This window comes from Pteropus medius, unplaced genomic scaffold (genome assembly GCF_902729225.1).
Source record: "Pteropus medius unplaced genomic scaffold, Ma_sr-lr_union100, whole genome shotgun sequence".
NCBI lineage: Eukaryota > Metazoa > Chordata > Mammalia > Chiroptera > Pteropodidae > Pteropus > Pteropus medius.
In genome coordinates this window covers 1-13,351 of record NW_024348591.1, presented here as the reverse complement: position 1 = coordinate 13,351, position 13,351 = coordinate 1, and the positions used below count along the sequence as shown (strand labels likewise).

Here is a 13,351-nt window from a genome sequence, read left to right as displayed (position 1 = left end):
TCAAAACACGTCAATGTTTATCACCTAGCCTGGTACACAGAAGCTAAACAGTAACTAGCACTCAAGTCCAGCGCTTTCCCCCAATGGTGACTAACACAGGAAAAACAGCGAGAACCAGGGACACATAACCTGGAAAAAATTACACTCAAACGGCCACAATTGGCCTTCATAATGGCATTCATTGGCAATGCTTCCACTTGCTCTGCCTCCAGTCTGTCAAGACCCTCACGGAACAGAGCTTGGAGCTTCGATCTCTGCGGTCTCAGGGGAACTCGGGCCGACTCGGGGAGTCATTAGAGCCAGGGACAGTTTCATCCGAGGAAGAACTGGCGAACTGGCAGAGTTGTTTCCCACAGGAGCAGCAGCTGTGAGCCTCTCCCGGTGGAACCCATCGGCCTCTTGCCCTCGACCTCTCTCGTTCTCAGCGTCCCTCCTCACCCGACCTCCCGCTCCCTCGGTCCCTCAGTTTCTCGCAGCTTCTTGTCGTGCCACGATTTCTCGGACCACTCTGTCCCCCAGGTTCCTCGAAGACGCCCAGGCTCCATCTCCGTCCGCTTCTCCCGGCCCCTCCTCCAACATATTTCCTCATTTCGGGATCTCCCACCACCCCTCAGCTCGCTCCCTGGACAACCCGGACCCAGCCCTACTGCCACCGCCCAACAACCGCCCCGCGAAGGCGCCGCGTCCGTCATCTAAATAACCGCCGCGAGGGCTTCAACTTCCGGTCTCCAGCGCCCCGCGCGCGCCCACTGCCGGTGCTGCGCTTGCGCATGTCGTCCCCGCGACTCGGCCCCGCCGCGCCACTGACGGAAGAGCCAATGGGCAGCTGCGAACGCTCACACATCACTCTGCGCCTGCGCCCGCTCTCGCTCCGGCCCCGCCTCCCTTCGGGCGGAGTCGAGAGAGACGCTTCGCCCACTAGGGACCGAGGGAGGCACTTCGACCCGGGCACTGAAAGGCCACTTGCCTCCCGGGATCACCCGGGCGCTGGGATTTTAACCCAGCTTAGGGGAGGAGTTTGAGTTAAAACTCCCTCTTTGGGTTATAATAGTGGCCGGAGCCCAGACACTATTAAAACACTCCTGAAATTTACTCATTATAATTCAACAAAGCAGGAAAGGGGTGAAGAGTGAGGCTATTTGAAGCACCATGGTCAGAGACATCTGAAAAGTGGCATCTGAGCAGAGAGCTAAAAAAAGTGAAAGCTGAACACAGTGGGAACCGTGGACACGCCCTCGGGGAGAGCATTCTAGGTAGAGGAAACAGCAAATGCAAAAAATGAGATGGCGACAGGCTGGGTGGATTCAAGGACCGGCAAGCGGGCGTGTGTGGCTGGAGTGAGGGTGGCTGTGTAGCAGGGTACCAGGTGGGGAGAGGAGGTGGATGGATCATACACACCATGCTGAGGACTTGGGCTTCTAATCTGTGTGAGCTGGCAGCCCTGGGAGGAATCTGAGCAGAGGACGAACGCGAGACACCATCTGACTTAGATTTTTAACAGAATCTTCTGGGTCCCGTGTGGGACGCAGACCCTAGGGAACAGAGATGAGTAAAGAGCACCAGGGTGAGGCAGCTGGACTAGGTGAGAGAATGTGGTGGCTGGACCAACATGACTGCAGAGAAGATGGTGAGATTCTGAACAAATTTTAAGGTAGAACCCGGAGGGTTGGATAGGCCATGTATTGGCCACGGAATGTGAAAGAAAGAGAGGCATCAATGATGGCCTCAAAGTTTTTCCCCCAACACCTGGAAATGTGGAGTTGCCATGAACTAAGATCAGGAAGATGCAGGAGGAGGGCTGAGAGAAAGAGAAACCCCGAGTTCCATTTTGAGCATATTACATTGAATTTATGGCTTGGACATCGAGTTGGGACGTCAAATGGGAAGGTGGATGTGTTCACATCAACAACGGAGACCAACCTTGAAAATTCCTTAAGCGGACAAAACCAGTTGAGTCACTCAAACAAAGCTGGATTTGGCTTATTTTGCAAGACCGACCCGAATCAGTTCTTGCTTATGCTTCCGGAAATTATAAGCAAAACTCGAACTATTTCCCAAGTTAGGTGTGAGGTAACCACTGACCAATTCCCTATTATTGAAGAAAATTCTAATATTATAAACAATCACTGTGAAGAATAAACAGTCACTGCTTTATAACAATATATGCCTAAGCTTCATTCCATGTTTTGGTTTGAGTGCTCCCTTGCAAACTGCTTTTTGATATGTGCACGATAAGCTTTTACTAATGATGACTTCAGTGATTCATTGGTTTTACTTTTATTTCTTAACTTTTGACGGGTGTAATTATCAAACATTTGGAGAACAAGTTGAATATAGAGAGGTCAATTCATATGTCATTACCCAAAGAAGAACAAGAAGAAATTGACTAAACACTCTGCTTAAAATATGCAAAACAGAACCATGACTCTTGTAAAGGAACATGAGAAGTAAACCACAATATGCAATCGAGAAGGAAGTCACAAACTACCAAACCAGGATTGGGTAGCAAACTTAAAACTAGCTCATGAAAAAGCCATTAAGCCCTTGTTCTTTGGAAATTTAAGGAAGTCTATACATTCATGGTAAAAAATAAAAAAATCAACAGAAAAAACAAACTAAAAAACAAAAAAGGGGAAGCTACAACAAACAAAAAAGATTAATGAGTAACGAACTTCTACCTAAAAATTGCACAGTGTATCTTTGAAAGCTTTTGTGATATTGGCTCTTTTAACAAAAAAGAAGGCTGATGCAATAAGAGATGGAAATAAATGTCAAAAAACCATAAAGACTTTTTATAAAATCTTCCAAAGCAGAACTTTCCTGAATATACAAATTGTTCCAGACATAATTCATGCTACAAGGCAGTTTTAGACTTAATAATTCATGTAGGAGAATTCTAAACAATGTTCCAAGGGATAAAATATGAATTGTTGAGGACTTACTGTGTGTCCTTATATCAGATACAGAAAAAAAAAAAAGAGAGAGAGAGAAAGATAGCAAGAAAGGGATCTCCACCATCGGGGAGCTCACAATCTGGTTGGAAGAAAATGAGGTTCAAAGAAATAAAAGTAGTTCGGCTCTTTCTAAGGCCTGGGGTGGGTGGAGGAGAGACAGAAATTCAAGTGGCACAGATGTGACACTCTTGGGGAATTTACAGTTTAGCCAGGAACTTGTGTTCCGGAAACTCGGAAACATGGAAAAGAGAACACTAACTACTGCCTTCCTGGGAGGAGGAGGAGGAATCAGGGAGGTTTGCTGGACAAAGTGTCCCGTGCGCAAAGCGTTGAGGGAAATTGGCCGTAATTGAGAGGAACGGCATGGGAGGCAAGGAAACGTGGGCTCAAACCTCAGCTCTGGAACTTCCTTACTGTGTGACCTTGGGCAAGTGACCTCCCGCCCCTGGGCCTCGGCTTATAAAATAAAGCATCTCCCCTACCTTTCTGGCTTGTTGTAAGAATTACCTTAAAGGTGAAACTGTGAGTAAGGTGCTGCATGACTCTCCACACGGGTGACGCGACTGTGTGACGTAAAAGGCCTGAGCAAGTGAGACTCTAGAGCAACCTCTGCCTAACAGGACTTTCTGTCATGATGAAACTTTTCTATATCTGCTCTGCTCAATATGGTTGCCACCAGCCACGTGCAGCTATTAAGCACTTAAACTACGACTAGTGCGACCAAGGAATTATTTTTAATCTAAATTAATTGAATAAATGGGAATTTGAATGGCCACAGACAGTCGATGGTGACCAGTCGGGCAACATGGTTCCGAAGGGAATTCCAGGCAGCGGCACCAGCTTGAGAAGAGGCCCAGAGGCAGGAAAAGAAACAGCCCACGGGGTCTGTATTCGTTTCACGTGGCCACTTAACGAGTTACCGTAAACTTAGTGACTTAAAACAACACAAATGCAATCAAGTGAGTTTTGGAGATCAGAAATCTGATATCGAGGCCTTGGCAGGTCTGCGTTCCTCCCGGGGGCTTCAGAGAGAATCCACTAGCTGGACTTTTTCGGAGGCTGCTTGCGTTCTGTGGCTCGTGGGCCCCTTTCTGATGTCACTCTGACATCTGCTTCCATTATCACACCTCCTGCTACTGACTCTGATCCTCCTGCCTTCCCCTTAGAAGGACCCTTGTGATGACACAGGGCCCACCTGGATAGTCGTGGATCATCTTCCCATCCCAAGATCCTTAACGTAATCACATCTGCAAAGTCCCTTTGGCCGTGTGAGGTCACCTATTGACAGGTTCAGTGGGTTGAGATGTGGGCATCTTTGCGGGGCACGGTTCTGTGTGCTACAGGGTCTGAGTACGTGTCCAGCGGTGGAGAGAAGTCTAGGGTACCAAGCTACGGAGATTGGCCATGGGCTTCCCCCGAAAATCAATCCGTACCCTGGCACCGTCTCCCCACCTCTGCTGCTATTACCCTGATCCAAGTCACCATCACCTCCTGCACTATGCATTACCCTGGTATCGTCTCGCTTCCCTCTCGCCTCCCCACGAGTTCGGTCTCCACCAACAAGCAGAGGCATCCTGTTAAAAACTAAGTCAAAGCAGGACGCGGCTCTGCTCTGAATGAGATCACCTGCTTTAGGGAAAAAAAAAAAATTACAAACTGTTCAGTTAGATATGAATTTCGAATCAACAACAAGTAAGTTTTTAATGTTTAAGGATGTCTCAAATGTTGCCTGAGACACACTCATGCTGGAAAAAAAAAATAGTTCGTTGTTGTCGATCTGAAATTCGAATTGGATTGGGTGTCTTTGTATTTTCATCTGGTGACAGTAGCTCAAGACCCGCCCATGGATCCCCAAACATGTTCTATGGCCTGGACGGGTCTCCTGGAGTATGCCAGCACACTCCACCTCAGGGCCTTTGCACTTGCTGTTTGTGCTGCTTGAGATGCTTTTTTCTCTCCTTTCTTCGGGTTTTGGGCTCAAAGCTCACCTGACCCGAGGGGCTTGTCCTGGCTGACCTATACTCCTGCCCCACTCAGCCCCCTTTGTCCCTTTAAGGTTCGGCACTGATCACGTTGGACCTATTCCACATTTCTTCATTCCTTTGTTTCTTGTCTGTCTTCCTCCATGAGAACATCAGCTCCCTAGGGGCAGGGAGCTGTGTCGGTTTGGGTCACCGCTACATCCCGGCGCCTCGTCTTGCACATAGCAGGCGCGTGATAAATGTTTGTCACGTGAATAAAGGAATAAATGACTCTATCATTGAACCCCTGGATCTACCTGTGCCTGAAGCCCCGTTGTGTGAAATGGGATAGGAGGATTAAAAATTAGTTTCCTTCCAGCCTCACCTCCGTCTCAGAGACCTGGTCATGGCTGCGGGAATTCCTATTGATCACACTTTCATCATTGCTTCCCAAGTCCTTTAGGGCCCAGTGACACGCAGCTGGCAGCGACTGGCAAATTTGAGCCCTCCCGAAATACAGGATGAGCATGGGATTGAGGCAGCTATTTGCCAGCGCAAGTCCTGCAACAAAGGGTTCAGCCCGCAGGGCCCGGGTCCAAAGTGTGGAGGAGGGGTCAGCCATGGATATCACCAGTCGCAGCACATGGTAGGGGGCCCAGCAGACCAGAAAACACACCGCAGCAACTAGGCCCAGGGGCCAGCGGTGTCGGCCTTCTCGGTGCAGGACAGCACCGTGGCAGCTGGCCATGTCCACCAGGGGCCCCAGGAAGCCAAAAATAAACTGCATGGCAGTCACTGTGTTCTCAGCTACCGTCCAGCTGCCGTAGTCCAACACACACTCCAGCTGGGAAGGGTAGGTCTGCTGGAGCACCTGATGGTAGATGGCCACGGACCCGGCCAGCAGCAAGGCCAAGGTCCAGGTTCCCAAACAAGCTAATGGCCTCCACCGTAGCCGCCGATTCTCAGTCCACCAGGTGGGCTTGAGGACCAGCAAGAAGATGTCCAAGCTGAGAGCAGTCAGGAGTAGGACCTTGGTGTACATGGACAGAAAGATGAAAAAGGGCAGGGCCCGACAACCCATCACCCCATATGGCCAGTGGCCCTGCAGGATGATGGGCAGCACCAGGGCAGGGAGATCCAGACAGCAGAATAAGTCTGCCACACCCAGGTGGTAGAACCAGGTGATGTAGAGGTTCTGGTAGGACCCTAACCTGGTTATCCAGGCAAGCATAACATTGCCCGGCACCCCAACCAGGAAGACCACAACTAACAGCAGGAGTAAGGCCAAGCGGAGAGCTTCGGTGGGGATGCAGTCGCCAGCTGCGCAGTTCATATGGACATCCGGGGTCTCGCCATACGACTCGTACTCGTGGTTGCCAGTAGTATCCACCATCTCTTCCCAGACACCTGGACATGAGACAAAGGCCACGAAACCACAGGTGAAGACTCTGAGGCCCTCAGAATCGTCGGGGGAGGAAACCCCAGCCCATCAGCATCTCAGACAGGGAGATGCACCAATGTGAGAACCTGAGCGCCTTCAAATGCCGGCATTTTAGAACAGCACGATGTGAGAACTAGCTCATTCACATCTTGGAATTCTAGAATCTTCCAATACAGAATCCCAGCCCATTAGAATATCGGACTTCTAGAAAGCTAGTGTCAGAACACAGTCAAGATCAAATCTCTTGGGATTCCCAAATATTAAACTCTTAGAACCCTAGCCGATCACTACTTGGAATTACGTGTCTGATTGAACTTTCATCGTTGATAAAGATGCTTTCTATCGACGGCGTCCACTCCAGTAGCCGTCAGCCGGAGGTGGCTACGGAGCATCCGAAACGGAGCCGGGGCAGTTGAGAAACTAAATTTTCCGTGTGACGTAGTTTTAATTAATTTGAATAGCTCCACCTGGCTAGCGGCTACCTGATTGGACCATGAAGTGCTAGAACACTGAACCGTGAAAACGCTCTCCTATCACCGGCCTGGAATTCTAGAATTTGAAACATCCGAATCTGAATATCCATCGAGACGGGGAAAGGTTCGTATGGATTCACGGCCAAAGGATTTGGCTCGGTTCTTCTTCATCTGCAATTCTGGAGCTAGGTGCGATGAAAAACGCGACTCTGGAACAATGTCGTCCTCTTTTTTTTAACACCGACTGGGTCATCGTGAAGCACGCAGACAGCAAAGCACACGCCTCGCACAGGTGCACTCGCTAGCTTTCACAATCAGCCAGAGCACAACTGTGTGACTGGCCACCAGACTGAGAAACAGAACATTTCTAGAATCCTCCCAGAGCAATTTTTATAAGGAATGATAGTGTGAAGAAAGCAGGAAAAAGAATATGTTGAATTCTCTACGAGTCATTCATTCATTCATTCATTCAACACAGCCCCCTAGTGCCTGCTCTGTTCCAGGCACTTGACACACAGTAGGGTAGCCGTCTCCAACCTTTGCGGCACCAGGGGCCGGTGCTCCCATGAGAATCTAATGCCTGATGATCTGAGGCGGAGCCGAGGCGGTGATGCTGGCGCTGGGGAGCGGCTGCAGATACAGACGAAGCTTTGCTCACCTGCTGCTCACCTCCTGCTGTGCGGCCCGGTTCCTGACACGGACCAGTACCAGTCCGTGGCCCAGGGGCTGGGGACCCCCGCAGTAGGGGACAAGACTGAAGGAGTCAGACAGAACGGAATAAATGAGCACAATATCCAGTATTTCCAAAGCTGATAAGTGCTATGGCAAAAGGCAAAAACAGTACACGGGGAAGTTTTAATTCTCTGTGTTGGAATTTTAAAGGAGTGGTCAGGGAGGGCTTCTCTGAGGAGGTGAAGTTTGACCAAAGCCACAGAGGAGGTGAGGGAGAGAGCTGTGTGGGGATCTGGGAGAAGAGAGTTCCAGGCACACAGAACGGCCGGTGCCAAGGCCCTGAGGGGGGAACATGATGGTCATGGTCAAGGAACAGGGAGGCCAGAGTGACTGGAGTCAGGTGGATGAAGGAGCTGACGGGGAATTAGGAGCAGAGAGACATCAGGGGCCACGTGGGGGCATTGTAAGGACTTTCCCTTTAATTCCACGTGAGGTGGGAAGCATGAGAGAGCAGAGAAGCGACATGGCCTGTCACAGCGATAACTATCGCTGTTGGTATTATTAATATTATTATTAGAAGCCACCGCTTAGCATCTCGTGCAATGTGCCGGGCGCTGCTTAAAGCACTTTAAATGTCATACTGTTTAATCCTTATAACAGCGCTCTGACTTTAATACCACCATTATACCCATTCTGCAGATGAGGCAGAGAGAAGTTAGGTAACTGACCTGAGGTCAGTCAGCTAAGCAAGTCAAAGCCCAGTCTTTGACCTTAGCCCCACTCTGAACTCACCCTACAACATTATCATGCAAAAATCTTACATTCCAGAGAGTTAGAAGGCAGGACAGCCAGCTGCCCCGCTAGGAGACCCAGGGTCTGTGACTCAGTTTCACCTGGCTCTCTCTAGACCTCCCTGTCTGAGGAACGAGAGTCACCGAGGTGAAGCTACCCCCCTGGGTTTTGGGAGACCTTGAGGAGTTAATACGAGTCAACACTTGGCATAGAACGACCCGACCCCCACTGCCCAAGACTCCAGCCACGGCTGACACAACAGGAAAGACAGAGGGGAAGTTGGGGCGCTCACCTCTGCCCCCTCCGCCCTGCCAAGTTGCTTCCAGGAGGCCAGGCCATTCCACAGGTGTGTGTTTGGGTCTGGCACTCTGCTTTCATATGATTTTCATCACTGGAGTAAACGCGAGCAGGCTTTAAAAGCTCAAACCCTCACCAGCGGTGTGGCCTTGGGCAAGTCCCCTAACCTCTCTGTGCCTCGGCGTCCTCATCCACAAAATGAGAGTAATAATAATACTAGACTTACCTTGCAGGGGGTTTCGAGACTCCACCAGGCCGATAGCAGTAAGGGGCTCAGAATGCAGTGCCAGCGTTTGCCGCTGTCACTTCTTCGGGTTATCTGGGAGCAGCACCCCTCCCCACCATGGGACCCCACCCTTCCCTGCTCTCACCGATTAAAAGCCCGGCCGTTTTCTGCAGATAACCAGTTCAGTCTATGCTGTTTCTCTTTCAACACATTCCACAGAAACGGGCACGGCCGACGCTCCCCGCATCATCCCTCCGTCTTTCCGGCTCCCCGTGCCTCGGGTCCCTTTCCCCGTCTGCACACAGGTTGCTTCCCCTGCACGTAAAATATAATCACCAGGATGATTATTTTATAATCATTCAAATGACAGATGACATTTATCAAGCGCCTGTGGTGTACCAGGCAGAAATAAGCCTCATGGCAACCCTGTGAGATGAGTAGCCGCGTTATTCCCACGTCCCAGGATGTCAGGATAATTCCTATTATTCCCATTTTCTGGAGCGTAGGCCCTTCCCTGCTTTGGGCTAAGTGCTGGTATGCGCAGATACTCACCAAAAGACATGTTCTGAAACATTCAGCACACGATGGGAAAGCACCCAAATATCCTCTCACGGGTGGCGCTGCATTCACGCGGCGGAATGTCCCACGACGGTGAGAGTGGATGCGGTTGGCCCTGCCGCACGTCACGTGCAGGGCAGAGAGCTGGACACGCAGGAGATTCGCCCGGAGGACCCCACGCACATCAAATTTTAAATGGGCAGAAGGATTCTACACGAGCGGGGGGCAACCGACGGGCACGAGAGGGGACTCGGACTGGGCTCCTGCTGTTCCTGGGCCCTGGGTGCCAGTTACCTGGGCACCAGTCCCTGGAGACACACAGAGCTGCCCAGGGCTGATGCGCATGCCTCTCCAGTGCGAGTGTCGTACAGGACGACAAAGGTAAAAGACTTTCCTTAAGAAGTAGAATCCGTGAGTCAAAGGGCTCGTTCCCCTGGGCACGTGGCTGTTTCCCTAGACGTCGCGGGGTTTGAGAATGGCTGTTTCCTAGGGACCTGAGAGGGATGATACATTTGAATCCTTGCAAAAGATTTCCTGTCGGCCTGCCGGAGTCCATTCCCAGAGTCTGGACTCTGATGTGGGCTCCCATGTAACAGGGATTAAGATTCTGTTTCTCGAATTCGAGTTCCAGTGCCCTCCCTGTCTCCTCCCCTCCTTCCCTCCATCCTCCCCTCCCTCCTTCCCTTCATCCTTACCTTCTCTTTCGAGAGGGGCCCCAACGTGGCCCAACAGCACTTGGGAGCATGATCTGGGCCCACAGCCAGGACCCCTGAGGTCTGGGGGTCTCTCCCTGGTGTCTGGCAGCTGGTGGGCTTCTGGACGTTACCTCCTCTGCCACCTTACGGCCCCCGGGACATCTTTATAACACAGGAGAAGCAGGAGCGGCCTTTTCCTCCTCCCAGGGTGCGCTCCTCCAGTATTCCTCCCTTGACTCACACGCCCCCAAATTGCCAGAGCAGCAGATGAGGTTGGCGAGGGCTCGGTGGGCGGAGAGCTGCCCATGTCCCCAACCCTGGTCTCAGTGTCATCAGCTTCCTCGACACCGGACCGGTGCATCCAGGAAGGGTCTCGGTCGCCACTGCAGGGCCCTCTGAGGCACTTCTCGATAAGCACCCACTGTGCCCTACGCCCATCATGGACTCCTACTGTGCACCCAGCCCCTCCTGTCTGCCCTTTGCGGAGCCCCGTGGACAGATAAATATTTCTCCCTCCGCGTTCTGAGGGAGACGGCTCAGGGTCGTGTCCTCCACAAAAAGGCCAAGGTCGCCGAACACAGGACATGAGGTCCCAGAGGCAGACAGAAGACAGACAAGGCCCTAGCCCCTCTGTGGGCCTCGGTTTCCCTGCCATCTTGGCGCGTGGGCTGAGAACATGGACCCGAGATCCAGAATGATCAGACAATCCCAGGTACACGTTGATGTGTCTTGGGGCCTCTGCCCCCCGTGAACCTCAGCGCCCAGGGGCTCCTACCTGAGGACTCTGTTCCTTCCTGCTTTTTCAATTTGATATCAGACTTCTGGACTGGAGCAGACACCACCCTCTCCTTCAGCTTTCTGCCTGGGTTTGTCGTGGTGGTTCCTGTACACTCATTCAAAATTCAGAAAACCGAGTCTCATACAGGTGATAACACAGCTAATAAGTGACAGAGTCAGATACAGGCCCACAAGTGTCTGAAGTTTCCCAAACTGACCTCTTTCGACCAGGTGAAGGATGCCATTTAGGCTTCTTCCTCGACAAGGATGGAGGGGCACATGGGACGATGGAAGGGCGGCCCAAAGCATCCCTGAGCACACTGTCTGTGGGTGGCCCTGAAGTCTGCATGATACAGAGAGGAATTAGACATACTTTCTGCCCCGAGGATAGATGAACAGGGCCCAGAGAAGGAGTAGGTCATTCAGAGTCACTTGGAGAGCAGGCATTGCCCTGCATCCAGCCAGTACCCTGTGCGATCACCTCGAGGCGGGGTCGCTCACCAATCACAACGTCCACGGGCAGCTGGGTCAGCAGGGACCCGATGGGGTGAGGGCCTCTGAGCTGTCCAGGGCGCCCTGGTCCTGGAGGTAGAGGATGGCTGTTTCCAGCCGGGCTGGTGGGGACGGCTGATGAAGGGGAAGGTTCGGGGGTCTCCCAGGTTCATGCTCTTCATCTGGAATGAGAACCGAACCCCCCGGGATGGGACACAGGAGCCGCCGTGGAGCACTGAGAGGGTTCGGATCACAAACTCGTGATACTTTAAGACACTCGAGGTCAAGGCCCATGGTACAGAGGCAGGGGAGAAGCGCCATCGTCTGCCTGTCTGCCCGGCACGTCTTCTCCCAGACCCTGGCCATGGAATGAACACATGATCTAAGCCAGACCATTCGAGGTTTCTCAGCCCCCCTCCCAGCCCTCATAGCAACTAAGAAATAACCACGTGACCTGAGCCGCGCCAATCAGAATCCTTTCCTGGGACTGCAAACTAGAGCTGGGAGAGAGAAGTTCCAGCATCCTCTCTGCTCGTGAGGGGCCAGGACGGAAACCCAGAGCTGCTGTGGTTATTTTTCCATCGCCTGGAAATTAGCCCACCCACCACCGATGGAGAATTCCTTAAGTGTTCCTCAGCAAGACCCGCCTCCCCCATGATGGATACTCAAAGCCACGAAATCCCCTTTTCTGCTTACAAGAATTTCAGCTGCGTTTCTCTCTTTTGACCAAAAAATCTCCATGAATTCAGAGGCCAGAGGCACAGCAGGTGGTGGAGAAATTGAAGTAAGCACCTGTCATTGGGTCTGGCATGAGCCAGAGGGAAGCTCAGAGAGCGTGGGGGCTCAGTCCGAGTGTCCAGCTAGGTGACCTGCTCGCCTGGCCCTGACCTAGAGGCGACCGGCCATTCCTCCCTGCTCACCGAACCCTGATGTTGTCTGGGAGATCACCCGATACCCACTGAAAGACCTTCAAATTAGAAGCTCGGGTGGGAAGTAAGGCGTGGATTTTTTAAGTTCTCCGGATGATTCCAATGTGTATCTGGGGCTGAGAATCAGTGCTCCAATCCAGTCTGGCAATGCCACCGCCGGACAATTACAGGTCATAGAGAGGGCACACATAGCCAGTTCTGCTGACAAGACAGGCTGGGAAATGAGCCAGGGGTTCCCGGGAAAGGCTCCCATGGTCTTATAAAGGAGACCCCCAAAGGAGCAGGTCGTTGTTCCCGTCTCTGGAGAGTAAAGAAGGAGGAGATGATGCCCACGGCTGCCGGAGCCAGGTGGCACTCACGATGCAGCCTCAGATGGAATCCCAGCTGTGCCGCTTGCGAGCTGGGTGTGTGACCTGGGTCACGCTGCTTTACCTCTCTGCATCCGGTTCCTCGTCCCTACTTTGGATTGATAGGATTACCTACCCCACAGGGTTTCTGTGAGGATCAATTATGTACGTAAAACACAGAGCTTAGCCCAAAGTAAGCACTAGGTGAGTGGTTTTTTTTATCATCATCATCATTAGGCGAGCTCCTGAGGCTGGAAAGACAGAAAAAGCCCAGGTCCTTTACGACATCACTGATTCATTTAAGTAACCGAACCTGAAACCTCTCCACCTCGGGGCTTCACGTTAGAGAAAACGGTACAGTTTCCTTACAGTCCGAGCCAGCGTTTCTCAAATAGGAGATTACACGGGTCAGGAACTCCACGAAGTGGGTCATGATCAGCATCTTTTAAAAATGAAATCAAATGAGACACTATCACATGCAAAAAGGGGCTGGTGTGTACCGCTCACACACGCGTGAGCTTGTGGCTGATTCTCCCCACCGCCTCCCACCTGCTTTTCCCTCCTCTTCCCGAGCACAGAGACTACACTTCCCAGCCTCCCCTGCAGTGCGCTGTGGCCAGGGGAGCTCTAGCCTGGTGGTGGAGGGAAGTACATCCCCGCGGACCTGACCCTCAAAGCCCCACAAACCCTTCTCCAAGGAGGCTGACGGAGGCACAAGAGGGAAGCGGTCTGGGTCC

The 13,351-nt window shown here is 51.9% G+C and overlaps 1 protein-coding gene and 1 long non-coding RNA gene across 9 annotated transcripts; both read right to left on the bottom strand.

Annotated features, from left to right (window-relative positions):
- Positions 1-2,765: 2,765 nt before the first annotated feature.
- Positions 2,766-11,058, bottom strand: LOC120616799 (C5a anaphylatoxin chemotactic receptor 2-like). Of its 8 annotated transcripts, none has more exons than XM_039880381.1 (3): positions 8,962-9,347; positions 7,367-7,459; positions 2,766-6,322 (listed from the first exon to the last, which is right to left on the bottom strand). In XM_039880381.1, exon 3 carries the CDS (start codon positions 6,306-6,308, stop codon positions 5,280-5,282), a length of 1,029 nt encoding a protein of 342 aa, XP_039736315.1. In that variant the 5' UTR covers positions 6,309-6,322; positions 7,367-7,459; positions 8,962-9,347; the 3' UTR covers positions 2,766-5,279. The 8 variants fall into 8 exon arrangements, 1 of the variants encoding a protein (XP_039736315.1); XR_005656696.1 differs by lacking the exons at positions 2,766-6,322; positions 7,367-7,459; positions 8,962-9,347 and adding exons at positions 9,771-9,868; positions 10,070-10,231; positions 10,845-11,058; XR_005656695.1 differs by lacking the exon at positions 2,766-6,322 and having other exon boundaries at positions 7,454-7,583; positions 8,817-9,347.
- A 61-nt stretch (positions 11,059-11,119) lies between these two features.
- On the bottom strand, positions 11,120-13,351 carry LOC120616800 (uncharacterized). Its single transcript, XR_005656699.1, has 3 exons — positions 13,302-13,351; positions 11,348-13,056; positions 11,120-11,189 (listed from the first exon to the last, which is right to left on the bottom strand). It is a non-coding gene; the product is annotated as an uncharacterized LOC120616800 (long non-coding RNA).